Below are 19620 nucleotides of genomic sequence, written 5' to 3'. Positions count from 1 at the left end.
GTCGCTTCCAACTCTATAAAAACTTAAAAAGAAAAGAGGTCTCCATCAATTCAGAAAACAATTAAAACCAAATTTACCCCTTTCCAAGTCGCTAAAAATCATTAAAAAAAGATCCCTCTTCTAATTCAGAAAGGATTGAACATCGAAATTTACTCCCTTAAAACTCGATAAAAATGTTAGAAATAAAAAATTACCCACTTGCAATTCTGAAAAAAATTGAAAATAAAAAATTCTTCTCTTCAAATCAACAAAAATATCAAAAAGAAAAATTGGCTCTGCCAATTCAAAACAAATTAAAACTGAAATTGAACATTGTGACTTCATAAACAACATAATATATTCAAAATCAGTTATAGGAATTTCTTAAACCAGGGGGTCATTACATAAATGACTTCAGCTTCTGTTAATTGAGACACACGGGTTTCCTTGCTTTCAGTAAAATAGGTTAAAATTTTATAATTAATTTATTTGACTTGGAAATAGTTCTCTAGTACATTATACAAAAACTTTCGTTATAAGTAAATAATAAGTATAAGAATGAAAATTATAACGTTGTCTATGTGCGCTCATGTTAAGCAAATTATAATTAAGATGCTACATTGTGTACATACTATAGCCCTGTAATTAGTTATCCACTGTTGTTGGGCTTACTTTTTTCTAAATAAATAAATAAATAGGCATTAGGATTATCGGAACCACAATCATATCCCACGATGGCGCTTGTTAGATATGTCTTTGTCATTAGAAGCAGAAGATGCGCGAGGCCTCAGATTCCGACTTTCATTATCTGGAAAAAGGGAATTTTTTATTAACAGTTGTTACTGTCGTTATTTTGATTTTTGTGAAAAAAGAATACTGATATCTTTGAAATAATTGTACATTTTTAGGTAATTACCCACTGTGTCGATCCCTAAGAGATCTGCTAAGAAATGTTGGTTTGTTTGTTGAAGACTCAATATCAGATTATGATAAGCCAGAGATCCTCGAGTTTTAATAGTAAGGATAATATCTTTAATTATTTCTGGATCAGTAAGATTTTTTGCCCAATTTGAAACATTGTGATCAGTTGTCGCATATATTTTGTTTATGAACAAATATGGCCATAATGCGAGCATATCGACATGATCAACAAAATGATGAATTGTCATATCAAGCCTTAGTCGATGTGCGTATTCCATTTTAGTTATCAATCTAAAATATAAGATATGTCTTAGCTTAATTTTCGGTGGAATTTTCTTTTTGTACTCTTGGGAATTTTTTAAAGCTTCAGTCTATTTACATAGAATATTTTCGATTTTCTTCTATTTGGATTTTTATATATTCATATACCCTATCCGTGTCGAAATGTGCCTGATTTTGCCCAAACAGTTCTTAGGCGCTAATTTGGCCCCGATTGGGCGTCTTAGTTTAGAAGAATATAATTAATTAATCATATATATTGTTTCTAAATTATGTACTCCGACTCTGCAAAAATGAAAAGTTCTAAGCTTCCAATACAAAAAAAAATGATTCTTTTTGGCTCAACAAAACTTTTGCTGATTAAAAAAAAATCGATTTGGTTTAACAAAATATAACGTTGGTTTAACCATGAAAACTTCATTCTTACACCATATCTCATCCAAAAATACTAACTTCCACCTTTATAACCAAACTGAAGTGTGTATTCTTCATTAAAATAACATTTATAAGTTCAGCACATTAAAATGAAATGTCTTATTAATATAATATTAATTAAAAATTATATTTTTAATTAAAGTTAATTAGGAATAATTAATCTTGCCCAACTGGAGTCCAATCTGGGAATAATTGGGACGCCAAATTGGTAGTTTGGTAACCTGACTGGGATCCAGTTTGGCCCAAATCGAGTTTTTCCACACGGGCAATATTTCTTCTAGTTTAAATTATCCGAATGTATTTAAAAACATTAAAGAAGTTTATTAATAAATATAATAAACAGGAAATACAATTTAGATATTAAAAGTCATTGATACTCACAATTCGACATAAACGATTCTTGAAATACTCGTGTAAGAAATTATAAATCTCGATCACAAGAATTTGAATAAAAAGGTATCAAATTTTCAATAACAACTATACTATCAATCCTTTTAAAAATCGTGGCGACAAGCCACAGTAAAAGCAATCCACTTCGTTATTTAGCGAATCGTGGATACATTCATGATTTACGCCACAGCGAATTGAAGCGCATATCCGCATCAATTTCCAGGATTTTATCAAATAATATGATAATGCATGTTGATTATATGTAATTAATAACGCCACGCTGCAATCACACATTTACAACATAACGTAAACTATTAAAAAAAAACTGTTTAAATTCACACTGCTCAAGCACAACATACCTTGACGAATCCTTCTCGGTGCGAGCAACGTGGCGTTACAAAAGAAAATGCTCAGATGAGCTATAAGGATGTTTTACGTAATTATTATTGTGTTCGAATGTTCGCTCGCAATACCTATTTCTGAAAACTCGCTGCTCGTCCCCGCCCACTAGCAACTACGTTAAACGCGTCACACCAATATGTATTACTGTTCTTAATTAACAGAAATCGAATGTTTCAACGAGATTAGTTATATTTTCTAACAGTTTCCTCAATAGTTTCGAATACTTCTGGACTATGATTTACTTGACAGTGCATAATCTCAAAATTATGAGTTACGCAAATTCGCAAAAGTTTGTTAAAATAAATTCCCTATGCAATACGGAATTTAGTGCTGAAAGCCTACTAAATATTTTCATAACAAAAAAAATTTTTCGAAAATTCTGCTTTTCAAACAGAAAGTATGGTGTTTCTATCAGGAAACACTTGCACATTATAGAGAAAAATGCTGAATATGAGTATTCACTGTCCACATTTTGATCATAAGAATATATAATTTATCAAATTTATAGGGAAAACCGGTACATATTAGTTTCAGAGTTTTATAAAAAAGTATATCATTCTTAATCTCTAAAAGTATCTCATTTAATATGGATTGTGCTTTCCTCGCCGTTGCACCATCATATATGTTACGTCATGGACAACATAACAAATTGCAATTAGTCCCGAAGTTCCTCATTCTTGTCCGCAATGGATCACGGACGAGGGCAGGCAGCGAAGAGAGTAGAAATAGTGGCGAATAATATTTATTGGATTGAATGACTTTAGCTTCAGCTAAAGGTAGGCATGTTTTTCAATATAAAGTTAATAAAATTTTTTTATATTTTCTAAATAGAGATGTTAAGCCATATGCTTTGATTCCGTTCGTTCAAACTTCAGTCCTGAGACATCTCTACTTTGATTAATTAATCTAGAACATTTTCAATTTCTGTGCAATCAAAAAATTCTTGACGATAATTTGCAAATCTTGTTAAAATCTACTAAAAATAACGCTTTACGGATATCTTAAAAACTAAAATTGCATATTTTTGAAAATGATCTAACTTTTTGAATTTTTATCGAAATTGAAAATATCATCAGGATAATTTGAAAGTCTTTTACCCATCTGTAAGAAACTTTTAGAAACATTTCTCCAATTGAAAAAAATTGAAAATGCTCTCAATTCTTTAATTTTGGTTGGAACTGTCTGGTTAACGAACTAAACCTTTATACTTTTTAAGGGTCCCAAAATGAAGTTTAAGTTCGTTAACCAGATATTTCCAACCAAAGTAAAAAATCTAGAGCATTATTAAAATTTGAAAAAATTTTTTTTGTAATCTGAGAAATTTCGCTAAAAGTTTGTTACACTTTAACTACATTTTTTCAAATATCATAAATATTATAACTTAAATCGAAAACTCTGATTTAAACTTCTGAGGAATTACAGCCATAAATTGGAACTAAAATTTTTTTCGATTTGTTTTTAATTAAGGTTCTGAAAGCACTTACGGCTTTGGCGATTATATTCTCATTACGAAACGTGCGCTTCGAGCTCAATAATTGGAATGATATTTCTTAACGCATTAAACATTTTTTTTGAAAATTTTCAAAATATTGAAAAGCATATAACTTTTTTAATTTGTATCGAAATTGAAAATGTCATAAAGATAATTTACAACTATTTTTGCTGTGTACCAGCGAATAAATAGTGAATCTTCAAAATCCCTATTAATAAAATTGCCGAATTATAAAATCACCGAATTTAAAAAATTAAAACTTTGAAAATATATTATTTATTAATTTTTAAAAACATGGGGGATATTTTTATCAAAGAATCTTTTAAATGTTCAATGCATTAAAAACATTGTTATTTCTGATTCAAACAAACAATTAAAAAAATATTGAACTTTAAATAAAAATTTGTTCTTTGATCAAAATAATTAATAATTGTGTTTTTAATTATGAAACAAAACTCATTCAAATAATTTTTTTGTCTAAATTCAGGAATTTTTTAGTGTCGAGAATTTTACAGTTTAGGATATTTTGTAATTCAGAAATTTTTGATTGATAACTTTATTGTTCGGGAATTTCGAAATTCGGTAATACTATAAACTGTTTGTAAATTTTCTAATTCGAGATTTTTATGTTTCGGCAATTTTATAATCATAGGAATTCTCTCCTTCGAACATTTTCTTTTTTGGAAAGTTCACACGAGGTTTATTTAAATTTTGATAAACTTGTACATTAAATTAAACATTATGTAATAGTTTTTGAAAATTGCTTAAATTCCTGAACTTATTTAATTTGTGTTCATTCAAGAAATTTCATGAAAATCCCGAATAAAAAAAAAGTTTAATAAAAATTTGATTAAGGTAGTTCTCGCGCAAAAAATCAGGTATCTGAAAAAAATAGTTTTTCGATGATTTTAAGAATCAAAATATTATAACTGATGTAATTTCAAATAAAAAATATTTGTTATGAAAAATTTTAAGATTTACAACAACAAAAAAAAACATTTATTTTAACCATCTTTTTTGCAATTGAAATTTTTCTGACCTTCGCTTCTTACCAAATTAAAAAAAAATGATTGCATTTTAATAAATGATGGCTTATTTTTTTCGGGAAAATATTCTCTACAACTCGACTGTTTCCAAATTTAAAGTAAATTTTTCTATGGCTGAAATCGTCAGAAAAATTTTTTTTGTGAGAAAACCTTTTTTAAACAAATAATTATATTTTAAGATTATTCAATTATTTTAAAAATTGGAAACAGTAGAGTCGTAGAGAATGTTTTCCAGGAAAAAATAAGCATTCACTCGTTGAAATGCAGTCATTTTTAAAAAATTGGTAAAAAGCGATGGTCAAAAAAATTCAATTGCAAAAAACATCGTTAAAATTAATTTTTTATTGCTCTAAATTTTAACATTGTTCATAAAAACAGTTGTTTATTGAAAACGACATCAAGTTATAATATTTTGTGCTTTAAAATCATTAAAAACAGAGCCCCGAGCTGTACGGTCTTACAAGTTTCTGTTGTATTTTAATTTAATTCAAATTTTGAATAAGATTCCATTTACCACTTTTTCTGAACTCATTTGCCATATAGACCTATTAAATTGTTTTATTTTTATATCAACATTTTATTTTTAAAGTTCAACAGCAAGAAAAATGTAACATTTATGTGCATGATGAAACTAAGAATAATTCAAAATCTATAATGTAATATTTTATGTAATAAAGATAGACGCATACAACAATATTTCAATTTATATTTTACAAGAGCAAACTTAAGTAAATTAAACTTTAATTAACAATAAAAAAATTATTTATATTTAAATAATAGTTTTGAGAATGAAAACTTGCCACAAACGCTTAATTTTTGCATGGTCTATTAAAAATTTGAGATTTTCTTTATACCTTGAACCTGTAATATATCAATATTCAACCACTCAGCTGAAAGTGGAAATACTTTGTTAAAAATTCAATTATTTTGTTCACAATTGCTTATCATGGTAAATTAATTTTGTAACTGAAAATTTTAATCTTTTATGATTGGTTTAACATATTTGGTTGAAAATTAATTTCTTTCGTGGAAAATTTAACTATTAGGTTGAACATTAATTTCAAAATTAAAAATTTAGTTGAAAAGGCATGTTATTCATTTTTAAAGAACAAAATTTTTTTTATGGAAAATCAATCTTTTTGATTAAAAATTTATTTCTTCGATTGATGAAGAATTAAACTGTTTTCCTGAAAATTTGCCTTTTTTATTAGAAAATTCATGTTTTGAGTTGAAAATTCAAATATTGGGTTAAAAATTAATTTTTTAACTGCAAATTTAACGCTTATTTTCTTCAGTTAAGAATTCAGCTATTCGGTTGAAATTTTCTGCCTTTCGTTGAAACTTTGTCTTTTCTGGTTGAATATTAATCTTCTTGGTGACTAATTCATTTTTTTGTTTAAAATTAATTTCTGTGGTGTAAATATGAAGTATGTAGTTGAAAATTTATGTATTTTGTAGAAAATCAATCTTTTAAGTTAAATTTTCGTATTTTTTATGTTGAAAATGAATTTTTTAATTGAAAATTAAACGATTCTGTTTGGTTTAACGTTTATTTTCTTCAGTTGAGAATTTAGCTATTTGATTGAAAATCTACTTATTTAGTGTACAATTTAACTATCAGCTTCGAAATTCCTTTAAAAATTGAAAATTTACATGAAACTTAATTTATTTTGTTAAATAATTATCTTGTTTTAAATAAATATTTATTTTTTATTTGAAAATTAGAATTTTTGATTGAAATTGATTTTTTAACTGAAAATTTAACTACTCCATTTTGACAAACATTTAATCTTCTTGGTTGACAATTCATCACTTAGATTAAAAATTTAACCATTTTATTGAACATTTTTCTTTTTTTGGAAAAAAATTCATCTTTTGGGTGTAAAATAGGGTTTAAAATGCATTTTTTGTTGTTGAAGATTTATTATTTTAGTTAAAACTTAATTTCATTGCTTTAAAATTTAACTATTATGTTGACAATTTTGTTGTTGTTGTTAAAAATGCATATTTTTAACTAAAAATTTAACGATATTATGTTTGACTTAGCGTTTATCTTCTTCGGTTGAGAATTCAGCTATTTGGTTTAAAATTTCTGTATGCTGTTGAAACTTTGTCTTTCCTTATATAATATTCATCTTCATAGCGACTATTTTACCTTTTTGGTTGAAAATTTATTTATTTGGTGTAAAATTTAACTATTAGGTTGAAAATTTTTTTAAAAATGAACAATTTTCTTTAAAAATAATTTATTTTGTTAAATATTAATCTTTTTTGTTGATAATGAATCTTTTTGGTTGAAAACTCATTTCTTTGAGTAAAATTTATTATTTTCTTATTGAAATCTATTGTTTTAACTGAAAATTTAACTATTATACGTTTTGACGAAAGTTTATTTTTTATAGGCATCTTTTTGGTTGAAAATTCATCTGTTTAGTTAAAAATTTAATCATTTTCTTGAAAATTCATCTATTTTATTTTTAAAATTTCTTGCTTTGGAAGAAAATTCTTATTTTGGGTTGAAAATTGAGCAGTTGGGTTTAAAATTCATTTTCTTTATTCTTTAAATACATTATTTCAGTTAAAAATTGATAACTTTGGTTCAAACCTGAACTATTTTGTCGAAAATTCATTTTTTTAATTAAAAATTTATTTATCCCATGTTTGGTTTAGCATTGATCTTTTTTAGTTGAAACCTTCTGTACTTTGTTGAAACTTTGTCTGTTCTGGGTGAATATTAATCTTCTTTGTGACTAATTTACGTTTTTGTTTGGCAATTAATTTCTTTATTAGAAAATGTAATAATTAGGTAAACAATGCCTTTCAAAATAAAAAATTTGTTTGAAAATTCGTTTATTTTCTAGAAATTATTCTTTTTGGTTAAAAATTCATTTCTTCGATTGAAAATTAATATTTTTTATTGAAATTTATTTTTTCAACCGAGCATTTAACTATTTCATTTTTTATCGAAAATATATATTTTTCGATAGAAATTTAAACTTCTTCGTTGTAAATTCATCTGTATGGTTTGAGATTTAACTATTTTCTTAAAAATTCATCTATTTGGTTGAAAATTTTTCTTTTTTTGGAAGTAAATTCATATTTTGGGAAGATAATTCATCTTTTGGATTGAAAATTAAGCAATTAAGTTAAAAATTAATTTTTTGGTTGTAGATTAATTAACTTAGTGAACAATTAACTACTTTGCTTCAAACTTGAACTATTTTGTCGAAAATTAATCTTTTTTTGTGTTACAAATTAATTTTTTTATTAAAAAATTAACTAACGTTTATCTTGCTCAGGTGAAAATGTCTGTATTTTGTTAAAACTTTGTCTTTCGAGGTATAATAATAATTTTTTTGTTACTATTTCACCTTCTTGGTTGAAAATTCATCTCCTTGTTAAAAAACTTAATACTTGGGTTAAAAATGCCTTTTAAAATAAAAAATTTGATTGAAAGATCGTGCATTTTCTTAAAAATTAATACTTTTCGTTAAAAATTAATTTCCTTAATTCAAAATCAGTGTTTTTGTTTGGAAAATTAATTTTCTAAGCTAAAAATTTAACTATTCCATTTTTTTCGGAAATTGAGGTTTTTTTATAGAAATTTAATCTTCTTAGTTGAAAATTATTTTTTTAAATAAATTTTTTGAATTGAAAATCTAAATAATCCATGTTTATTTTAACATTTATCTTCCTCAGTTGAAAATTCAACTATTAGTTTTGAAAACTCCTTTAAAATTTGGGTGATAATTCATGTATTTTTTGAAAATCAATATTTTTTGGTAGAAATTTAATATCCTTAGTTGAAAATTCATCAGTTTGGTTGAAAATCTAACTATTTTGTTAAAAATTTGTTGTTTTTGGTTGAAAATTCATATTTTTGGTTGGGAACTCAGCTTTTGGGTCAAAAATTCATTTTTTTGTTAAAGATTCAATTTTTTTATTTTTAAATTACTTTTTTCTTTTGAAAACCCTTCTTTTTGGTTGAATATTAAACAATTGGGTTAAAAATTAATGTTCTGGTAGAAGATTTTTGTGTTGAAAATTAATTTAGTTAACGAAAAAATTAACTGACATTTATCTTACGCAGATGAAAATGTCTGTATTTTGTTAAAACTTTGTCTTTCGTGGTATAATATTAATTTTTTGGGTGGCTAGTTCACCCTCTTGGTTGGAAATTCATTTTCTTGTTAAAAAACTTAATAATTAGGTTGAAAATGCTTTTCAAAATAAAAAATTTGATTGAAAATTCGTGCAATTTCTTAAAAATTAATCGTTTTGGTTAAAAATTTCTTTGATTACAAATTAGTTTCTTTTTAATTGTGTTAAAAATTCTTCTTTTTTGTTGTTGTTGAAGATTCATTATTTTAGTCAAAATTTAATTTCTATGCTTAAAAATTTTGTTAAAGATCAATCTTTTTTTAGTAGAAAATTTAGTTGAAAATTTAACTATTGGGTCAAAAATTTATTTGTCTGATTAAAGATTCATTATTTTGTTTAAAAATAAATTTTTTGTTAAAAATTTAAATAGTTTGTTGAAAATTTCTTTTCTGTTTGCAAATGAATTATTTTTTTAATTAAAATTGATCTTTTCGAGTACATTTTGGTTTCCAAAAAAATAATTATTTCAATTTAAATAATGCAATGGAAATATTGAATAATGATACTGTATCACTTTTTGCAAAAATACAACTTTTGATTGGTATTTGACGATAAAATTTATATTGATATTTGATAATAAATCTTTAATAATGCTACATATTTTTGGCAACATATTCTTTCTTTCGAGTTTTTCAAATTAACCAAATCGAAAAAAAGTGTCAACAATGCTTTCAAAATTTTCCTGCCACATCTATTTTTTTTATAGAAGCATTCTTTAGATGTTACATATTTATTTAAATATAAGACAATTAAATATTTAAAAGAAACAATAAAGTATTTTATCAACTTTTATTAAAGATTAAAAAGATATAAAACAGTCTTAACTTTAGATCCGAATTATTAAAATACATAAGTTATCACGTGAAACCTAACATGCCAGCTTTAATAAATTAACGACATTATAATGTTTCACAGCTATAATTCACTATTAAATAAAATCAGTTTAAAAAAATCTTTTTTTTCTTCTGTTTCAATTAAAAAAAATATATTGCTTGAATCTTTTTGGCTTTTTCCTTTTATGAACTCTTATTACACTGAAAGATATAACTTTAACATTTTCTTTCAAGATGTACAACTGTAAAAACATAAGAAAGGAAAAGCTCTCGGCACAATCGGAATAACGGTATAAAACTCTCAAGGCATTATGAACTGAACTCTCCATTTTTTTAAACTTAAAAAAATTCAGTCTATATTTAAACTATTAATTCTCTAATTTTGGCGGAAAATCATTTTCTGGTCTATCGAAAATCTCCCACAACCTTTCAAATTCATCAGAGAAAGCTTTGGATAGATCAGATTGGTTACTTATTATTATATTTTCATAGTTTCCAAAGAAACCGTTCTTCGTCCAATTGGTGCTTCCGGTTATAAGAATCCGTTTGTCGACCACAGCAAATTTGTGGTGCATGTAGTAGTCAAATTTTTTCGTACGAACCTTGATGCCTGGATTAAAATGAAAAATTAGGGAAATAATCGGTGTAATGCATTAATTTAAAAATTAATTGAAGGAATTTGCCAAAAAGGAACTTATAACGTTAAATAAATGATATAAATATTATTTAATTATATATAAATATTAAAAATAAAAAAATAAAAATACAGTTAATGCCGAACAAACTTTTCAATAAAGAGAAAAAGTAAATATATGACTTATTTTTTTATATTGATAATGGATCTTAATATCATAAAAACAACCATTTTTTATAAGCATTAGTACGAAATCAGGTTAAAAATTGTATATTATTCTACTTTCTCTATATGCAGAGTGTCACTCAAATCCCGGAAAACATTTTCCTGACAATTCCAGGTTTCTTCCAGGTATCTCAAATTATGTCACAGAATAATTTTTTATAGTAGAGAGAAATTCAAATATTTTGAATTTTTTTAAACAATCGGCTCGGAAAATGTATATGATTTTCTACCGAAAAAGATTAATTTTCACTTTAAGCTTTAAGAAACTTATTTCCAACCACATGTGACTTTTCAACTAAAATGATGGAATATTGAAATAGAATAATTAATTTTTTAGATGAAAAATTGATACAAAAAAATAAATGAACTTTCAATTAAAATGATGGATCTTCAACCAAAAAATGAATTTTTAACGAGAGTTTTAACAGTCAATCAAAAAGTTGAATTTTCCACCAAAAAAGAAGAGCTCTCTACGAAAAATATAATAGTTGAAATTTAAACTAAAAAATATTTTAATTTAAAATAAAAAAATTGAATTCAACCAAAAAAAAATATTAATTTTTTACGAAGAAGATTAATTTTCTACCAAAAAGGACGAATTTTAAGCAAAAAATGTATAATATTTTCAACTAAATAGTGAGATTTTCCACAAAAAATCAATTTCTAACCGAAAACAGAATAGGTAAATTTTTGGTCCAAAAAATTAATTTACAACAACAACAAAAAACGAATTTCCAACGAAATAGTTAAATTCAGTTCTAATAAGCTATTTTGACAAATGGAAAAATATTTTTATTTCATTTTTTTACGATTAAAGAAAAATTAAAGCACCAAAAATCGAATCGGTATATTTTAAGTAAAAAAAAATTTCCAAATAATAAAAAACGAATTTTCAACGAAATAGTAACATCCAGTAATATTAAGCTACTTTTACGATTGAAAAAAAATTTGATTTAATTTTATATTCCAATAAAAAAATATAAAAAAATAAGCACATTCTCAACAAATTCCTGAAATAATAGTTGAAAAATTCAAAAAACTTAAGAGATATTCAAAAGTTACATTTTTGGTCCCTTTTTTGTTGAAATATTATAACTTTAGTTATTTTGATAATATTAAGATTTTTTGAAAATTATTTATAATAAGACTTAGTTTACATTTTTTTTAAACAAAAAATTCAGATACTTTTTTTCATTTTTCAAAAACAAATTTTTAGACCTAATTAAAAAATTCCACTTTTGATTTTCTTTAAATTTTGCATAGATAGTTTACAATGTGCTCTAAAAGCCCTGTAAATATAAAAATGGGATCTCCTTTAATTTTCGGCGAACGTTTTTAGTTATTTCTCTAAACCTAAGAGATTGTAGTCTATTTATACAAAAAAAATAAAATCAATTATGGATTTTTTTCCAAAAAATCAGTTTAATAGTTTTGTTTTTTTGAAAAATCCATTAAAAATACATCCTAATACCATAAAAATCACCAAAGTTATGAAAGTTAAAAAAAGGATCAATATTTTCAATTTTTAATATATGCTAAGATTTTTGAATTTTCAAAAATTATTTTAGAGTTTTTCTTTCAGCGTCTAAGAAAACAAATACTAGAATTTCCATCAAAATTACTAACAATAGATGAAACCCTTCAGATGATTCCACATGGAAATGCTTTTAAATTAAATATTCTTAAAATATTGGGTATGGTTAAACTGCGATACGCCACCTGGTAACAAAAATCCGAACTAGAGCGAATAGGTACGATTTTAAAAATCCATTTTAATTTCCGCATAAAAGTGTTTTAACGATTTTGGTTGCGGAGTTAAAAGTATTTATTGCATACTAAAAATAAGCCTTTTTTGGAAACAAATGGGTTTAGATAGAATTTACATCTAATAAGGTGAAAAAACATATTTTCGTACAGAAATATTTTTCTCAAACACAAAAAAAAAATCATTGTTCCATTTATTGTGATTGTCAAAAGATTATAAACTTAAATGGACATATTTTAAAGTAAAAATGAACTCAAAGTAAATTTTTATCAATTTATACATGGAGTATTTACTATTTAAAAACTGATATAAAAGTTAGGATAGAATTCTTATTTAAATTCCAATCGCAGGATGGCCATCCGACCAAAAAATCGGAAATCTTATGAGACCGGGGAATGACAGTGAATTTATTTTTTGACCGGGAATTTTACAAATTTATAGACAAACATCTGTCTAACTATGATTTTCGCCGGTTTTTAAATAATTAGTTAAATTGAGATCTTTTTCAATTATATATGTAATTCATTTGAGAATGCTATTTTCCGAATGTTCCACTTTAACCAATTTTGAATTTTAGATTTTAATTGTTAAGTGTATATTTTATTTTAAATAATTTCAAAATTCAGTTTTGAAGACTTAAGCCATTAAAAATTAGAAGCGTTTGAAATCAAAGATTTTATATGAAAAATATTTTTAGTTGATCAACTGTCAATATAAATTAATAGTGATTTTTAAAATTGAAACGTTCTTTAAGATTTAAAAGTGAATAATAATTAATTTTACAAGACGATTAGAAATATGTTTGAAATTTTAGAATTTCCAGTTTCTAACGTCAAAAATTATTATTGAAACTTTAGAAACTATTTTCAATTTTAAAATAACATCAAAATGATATATTCATAATTAAAACCTTTATTAAATTTCCCATATTATTTTAGTCTAAAATATTAAATTTTTATACTATTCAATTTGGAATTTTTTAATTGAGGAAAATAAAAATTAATCAATATTTAGAAACATCTGACTGTTTATTTAAAATCAGTAATGATAGTAAATATTAAAAACTAAATTTTGAACATCACATTTTAATTGTTCTATTTAATAAAATTTATCTTGTAAATAAAAAATGGTTGAATTTGGATGTAAATAGGCCACGGCCTAATTTAAAACAAAATCTAGATTTTGGCAGATTTCGAACAAAAAATTTAAAAGCATTTTAAGAATTTTGAATGGCTTCAGAACATCAAAAAACATTTCCTATGAAAATTGAAAATGACTTTTATTTTGAAAAGATAATTTTGAGTGATTATTTAAAAAGATTTAGAAAGATTTACGAAATTATCAAAAATGAATATGAAAGATTTTAAGGTAATTTATGTAATTTGACAGAATTAAAAAAGAAATTAGAGAAAATGGATTAATTTTAAGGGATGTTCAAAAGTTCTAAAATAATTTCAAAAATAATGAAAATTTTGAAAAAAAATGTAAACAACATGCAGATGTTTCAAGATTTTCAAATAAAATTTGGAAGCATTTCAAGGACTTTTTAACCATTTGAAATATAAATAATTTAACTTTTAATTGAAGAATTGTTCAGTTTATAAAAAAATGCAATTATCCAATTTTTAATTTTTCTGGCTTAAAATTGCTTTAAATGATATAATTTTGACATTTTTGAATACATTGATTGATTCTTCAATTTAGACTTTCGAGTATTGGAAATGATAACGTGGATTTATATTTTTAGAATTGAATCTGAATCTTTGAACTATACAATTTATAAAAGTTTAAACATTTATTTTGCAGTTTAAGTGCATTTAATTAAAAATTGCTCAGTTTGAAAGTGTTAGTAGCTTCCATTTTTCTCGTGTACATAATTGAGCATTTGAATCAGATTTGAATACAAAATTATTGAATCAAAAAACTTTTAAACTTCAGCTTTAAAAGTTAGAAATTCAAGAGTTCCACTTTGAGTGCTTTCATTTGCAGCTCAGTATTAATTCATTCAAATGGAAAAATTATAAGCTTTAGAGTTTAATTTTTTAAATTTCATTGACCATGAACAATTTTTGCGAACCGGGAAAAACCCGAGAAATGGCCAGGAATTTTTTTCTTGCATTAAAACGGCCACCCTAAATCGTCTATTAATCGTATTCAATCATTGCTTTATACTTCACAACAATATCGTAAAAACACCTCCATGTAAAAATTAATCTACATATTTAAAATGGTACCTACTCTTTCTAGTTCCAGTTTTCGACAGCCGGTGGCGAACTGGTAGTCCACCATTCCCAATACATCATAATTATTATTTATATTTCTTTTACTGGAATGTCTGAGATTTTATTTTTTTTTAGTTTCAGACTTTAACAGAATTTATGGAAAAATAAATAAAAGATTATTCATACGTCACGGATATTTCAAATGAATTTATCTTTGAAATACCTCTAAAACATGAAAAAAATGTGCATTATTCCGATTGTTATTCATAATTTTACAATATTTAAAAAATTTCATTTGAAAATTTTTTTTTTACATAATTCCTTACTTTATTAATTTTATAATTTTTTATTTTATTTTGTAGGCACTAGAAGCAAAAATAATTGAATGAAGGTGGTCTCATATTTCTGGCCGGTAATCTATTTATCAAACAAAAAATTATGAGTAACGTTAAAAAACAAAAAAATAATGTGATTTTTAAGAAGAGATGTCTCTTATTTAATTAATTTTGTGGAAAAAGATACGAAGTGTTTCAAAAATGTCAAAAAAACGTTACATATTTTGTTAACGGCCCCAAATATAAATTTGAGTGGTTAGGTCCCTTTTTGTCAAACGGCTTCAATTATGTATTTATTAATTGATTATAATAATATTAATTATATATTTATATCAATTATATATCAATAATTACCGTGTCTGCGCAACTTAAGAATATGCCCTGTCGATGAAGAATTGTCGGACATGTCCCCATCAGTAATTATTCTCACAGGTACATTTTTATTGAAAACTTCGACAATTGCATCAATTAGTATCGGATGTGTCAAAAAGTATACACACACGTCCAAAGATTGAGTTGCAGATGTCATTACTCGTTGTAGTTCACTGTAAAAAAATTTGTTAATCTTTCTTCATTTATTTAATTATATCCTTAATTTTACAACAGTAAAAAAAAACAGTAAAACAGTCTCTGAAAAATAGCGAGGATCAAGAAAAACCGCAAAATGACCGTGAATTTATTTTTTCACCGGAAATTTGACAAATTTCTAAAAGAAAAATCTACCCAATCATTTGAAATATCACAAACTTTTTATCACATGATTTAATTCCATTTAAAATAAGTTTGATTTCAAATCTTTTTTTATTGTTGAGTTTATTTGTTATAATTAAACATTTTTGATAAAAAAAAGTTTTTAGTTGACCAACTGTGAATATAAATTAATTAATGTTTATTAAAAAAATAAAATGTACTTCCAGTACTCAAAGTTAGACAATAATTGATTTTAGCAGATGGTTTTGAATTTGTTCAAAATTAAATAATTGATCAATTTTAACGTATAAAATTGAGTAGTTGAGCTAGTCAAATTTTAAACCAAAGATATGTATTTTTCAACCAAAAAAGATGAATTTTCAATTTAAAAACTCGATTTTTATATCAAGAATACTCGAATATTATCAAAAAGACTAAATTAAAAAAAATAGTCGCATCCTCAACCAACAAAAGAATAATTTTTTAAACAAGAATTTGCATTTTAAACAATCAAAATTAAATTTTTAATACAAAAATGAATTTTAAAACCAAAAGACGAATTTTTAACTAAAAATATCAATTTTTGAACGAAAATGAAATAGTTAAATTCTCAGTTAAAAAAATTAATTTCTACGGCAGGAAAAATCAATATTCAACCAAAAGGTGTAATTTTCAAATAAAAACATCAATTTTTTAACCAAAAATGAAATAGTTTCATTTCTAGTAAAAAAACTTAATTTTGAACCAAAAAACCGAATTACCCACAAAATAGTTAAATTTTCAAATAATGAGATCAATTTTCAGTTAAAATAATGGATCTTCAATCGGAAGAATAAATTCTACAAAAACGATAAATTTTTAATAAAAATAGTTGAATCCTCAACCTAAACAAATTAATTTTTAAAGAAACAGATTCATTTTCAAATAAACGAGAAAAATTTCAAACCAGACATGGAATAGTTACATTTCTAGTTAAAAAATATTGTTTTTAACTAATAAAAACGAATTTTTGAAGACAATAATGAAATTTTCAAACCAAAAAGACAAATTTTTAATAAATAAGGATTTTTCAGTCAAGAAAAAAAAAGTCCATCCAATTTTCAATTTCGTGTAATAATTGTCTTCTAAAAAAGACGAATTTTCAAACACAGAGATAAATTTTTATGTAAAATTATGAATCTTTCACAAAAAAAAATAATTTTTAACAAACTGGTTCAACCTTCAACCAATTAATTAAATTATCAATAAAAAAATAAAGAATTTTCAATGAATAATGTAATGGTAGATATTTTAACCAAGGTATATAATAATTTTTTGTAAAAACAGTTTAATTCGTCTAAAAAAGGACGAATTTTGAACAAAAAACTTTAATTCTTAATCAAGCAAGAAGAATTATCAGCTAAAGAATTGTATTTTTATCAAAAAACAAAAAAAAAAATTACTACAAAAACAGATACATTCTCATGGATTCAATTATTTTTTTTTTAAGATAATAATTTTTTGTCTGTTTAAACCTTTTTCTTTTAAAATTCTTTTAAACTTTTCTTTAAAATCTGATTTTTGGCACGATTTGAATTTCGAAATCAAAACGTAATAAACGTAATTCGTAATTTTTTGGCGTCATAAAATGTAAATTTTTCATGCACTTGATATTTAAGTTTTAAAATATGTTTAACTATCTTATTAGAGTCCTTAAAAATAACAGTGATTTTTTATTTTAAAAAAATGTAATAGTTTCTTACTTGAGTGTTCGAACTGGGCAGTGATTTCTTTCGCAAGGAATTCTTGATTTTAAATGCGGTTTGCATAGTACAGATTCCTCTGAAGAAAACAGGACTTTAGCTCTCGTCCTATTCGCAGGTTGCCAAATTTTGTTTTTGTATTTTTTATAAAAATGCCACGCAACTTCTGATGCCAAAACACCAGCCACGACGATTATGATAGTTCTCTTATTCATTTCGTGATTTTATTGAAAGCTTGAAAGAATCCACCTATTTAAATTGCAAAGCAATGCTGATTTTTACTATTATTTCAATTATTTATATTATATTGCGATTATTACTTTTTTGTTTACGAAAAAAAGTTAGGTTAGGGTACCTCTTGATGAAACAAATATATATATATATATATAAATCGATTAAAAAAAATTCTAAATACAAATTTATATTTTCTATAACATAAATATAGTCGATCTAGCTAGTTTTTCCAAATTTAAAGAATTACCTGACCCTTCTGAGGGTTTGAACCCGGTAAATCAACAGCAAACAAGATCAGCTGTTGTTGACGAGCGCTTGCGCATGCAACATGCAAGTACTGATAAGTTTTGTTTTGTGCGGGTTTTGTGACACGGCATTTGAGTTTTAATTTGTGAAAAATACTGAATTTTGCATACAAAACTGTGAAATTAAACTACAATAATGGCAATGTTTGAAAAGTTAAGAAAATATTTCTGCGTAAGTATATAATAATTGGTACTAAGGACTCTAAAGTATTTCACTCTTTTTGAGGTTAGAATTTTCTTGGTTTTTGTACAAAAAAACGCCGAAAACCACGTAAACTTTGTAAACTGTACAAATTTCCTTTAATACTAAATATCTTGGTATCTTATACAATTCTCTTCATCTTTAACTAATATGTCTTTAAAGTTTCATAAATAATTTGTGGTAATATGATTCATAAAAAGTTGTAGAAAAATGTATATAAATAGTAAATCTATTACTTTTTTGGAGTCTATTTACACAGTTATCGTTGCAGAATAATACAATTAAAATAAATATTTAAACTATTGCAGCTAATTTATATATTTTTATTCAAAATTTTATAATAGCAGTTTTATGAAAAAGTTTTGGTTATGTTGCAAGTAAACACGGAAAACTTGATTTATCAGGACATGTCCTGATTTTTTATTGCATTCCTGATATTCTGATTTGCTATAGCAGTTCTTGATTTTTAATGCTCGGAAACGAAAATTGATGACTTATTGCGCGCACCTAAAAAATCGGAAGTTCTGAAAAGTATTAAAAACAATTAACATATTGTACGGATTTTATTCAATATTTACTAAAACATGTAGACCTCGAAAAAGATATTTGTATCATTTATAAACTTAAGAAATAAACATATAGTTTTATTATTTTGTTTAAAATTTAACTATTTAGTCGAGTAGTCATTTTTTTGTTGAATATTCATATATTCGGTTTGAATATTGGACTATTTTGTAAAAAAATTCTTTTTTTTTTATGTAAAATGAGCCATATTTGACAAATTTTCCTTTTTCATCTATGTTCGTAGATATTTCATATAGTTTGGCTAAAAATGCAAATGCTTGGTTGAAAACTAATCTTTTTCATAGAGGATTTTCAACTATTTGGTTGAAAATTCGTCTTCTTTGGTTGAATTAAACTATTTTCGATTTAAAATTAAAATCTTTTTTGGATTAAAATATCAAGTATCACATTTTTCGTTAAAAATTCATGGCTCAATTTCAATAATGATTTCGTTTCCGAAAATAACCTTTTTAACTAAAAATTAACCTATTCCATTGTTGATTGATAATTGAACTTTCTTAATTTAAAATTCATTGAAATATCAAATATTACATTTTTTGTTCAAAATTTAACTGTTTAGTTGAAAGTGGAACCAGTTTATTAAAAATTAATTTGTTAGGTTGATGATAAATCATTTTTTTTTTGGTCGAAATTTATTATTTTATTGAAGATTTATCATTATACGTGGAAATTTATTTCTTTAGTTAAAAATGTAACTATTAAAAAAAAATATTTCTTTTTAGCTGAAAATTGATTTTTTTAAC

The 19620-nt window shown here is 24.5% G+C and overlaps 2 protein-coding genes across 11 annotated transcripts in view; one reads left to right on the top strand and one right to left on the bottom strand.

The window, feature by feature from the left end:
• Positions 1-483: 483 nt before the first annotated feature.
• LOC117169146 (mitochondrial cardiolipin hydrolase) lies at positions 484-18124 on the bottom strand. 9 transcript variants are annotated; one of them, XM_033355348.1, is made up of 5 exons: positions 18033-18124; positions 17552-17800; positions 15474-15664; positions 10541-10548; positions 1063-1191 (listed from the first exon to the last, which is right to left on the bottom strand). In XM_033355348.1, exons 2-5 carry the CDS (start codon positions 17764-17766, stop codon positions 1180-1182), a joined length of 426 nt encoding a protein of 141 aa, XP_033211239.1. In that variant the 5' UTR covers positions 17767-17800; positions 18033-18124; the 3' UTR covers positions 1063-1179. The 9 variants fall into 9 exon arrangements, with proteins under 9 accessions (XP_033211238.1, XP_033211241.1, XP_033211243.1 ...); XM_033355347.1 differs by lacking the exons at positions 17552-17800; positions 18033-18124 and adding an exon at positions 484-787 and having other exon boundaries at positions 896-1191; positions 15474-15657; XM_033355350.1 differs by lacking the exons at positions 17552-17800; positions 18033-18124 and adding an exon at positions 484-787 and having other exon boundaries at positions 900-1191; positions 15474-15657.
• LOC117169145 (THO complex subunit 1) overlaps positions 18085-19620 on the top strand; it is a 33310-nt gene continuing 31774 nt past the window's right edge. For both annotated transcript variants that reach the window (XM_033355345.1, XM_033355344.1), the window contains exon 1: positions 18085-18262. In XM_033355345.1, coding sequence (XP_033211236.1) covers positions 18227-18262 — 36 coding nt within the window. In that variant the 5' untranslated portion in view covers positions 18085-18226. The remainder of the gene's footprint in view (positions 18263-19620) is intronic.

The sequence above is a fragment of the Belonocnema kinseyi genome, chromosome 3, assembly GCF_010883055.1.
Source record: "Belonocnema kinseyi isolate 2016_QV_RU_SX_M_011 chromosome 3, B_treatae_v1, whole genome shotgun sequence".
Classification (NCBI taxonomy): domain Eukaryota; kingdom Metazoa; phylum Arthropoda; class Insecta; order Hymenoptera; family Cynipidae; genus Belonocnema; species Belonocnema kinseyi.
Note: the sequence above shows the minus strand (reverse complement) of the source record. Positions and strands in the feature narration are given on the sequence as shown.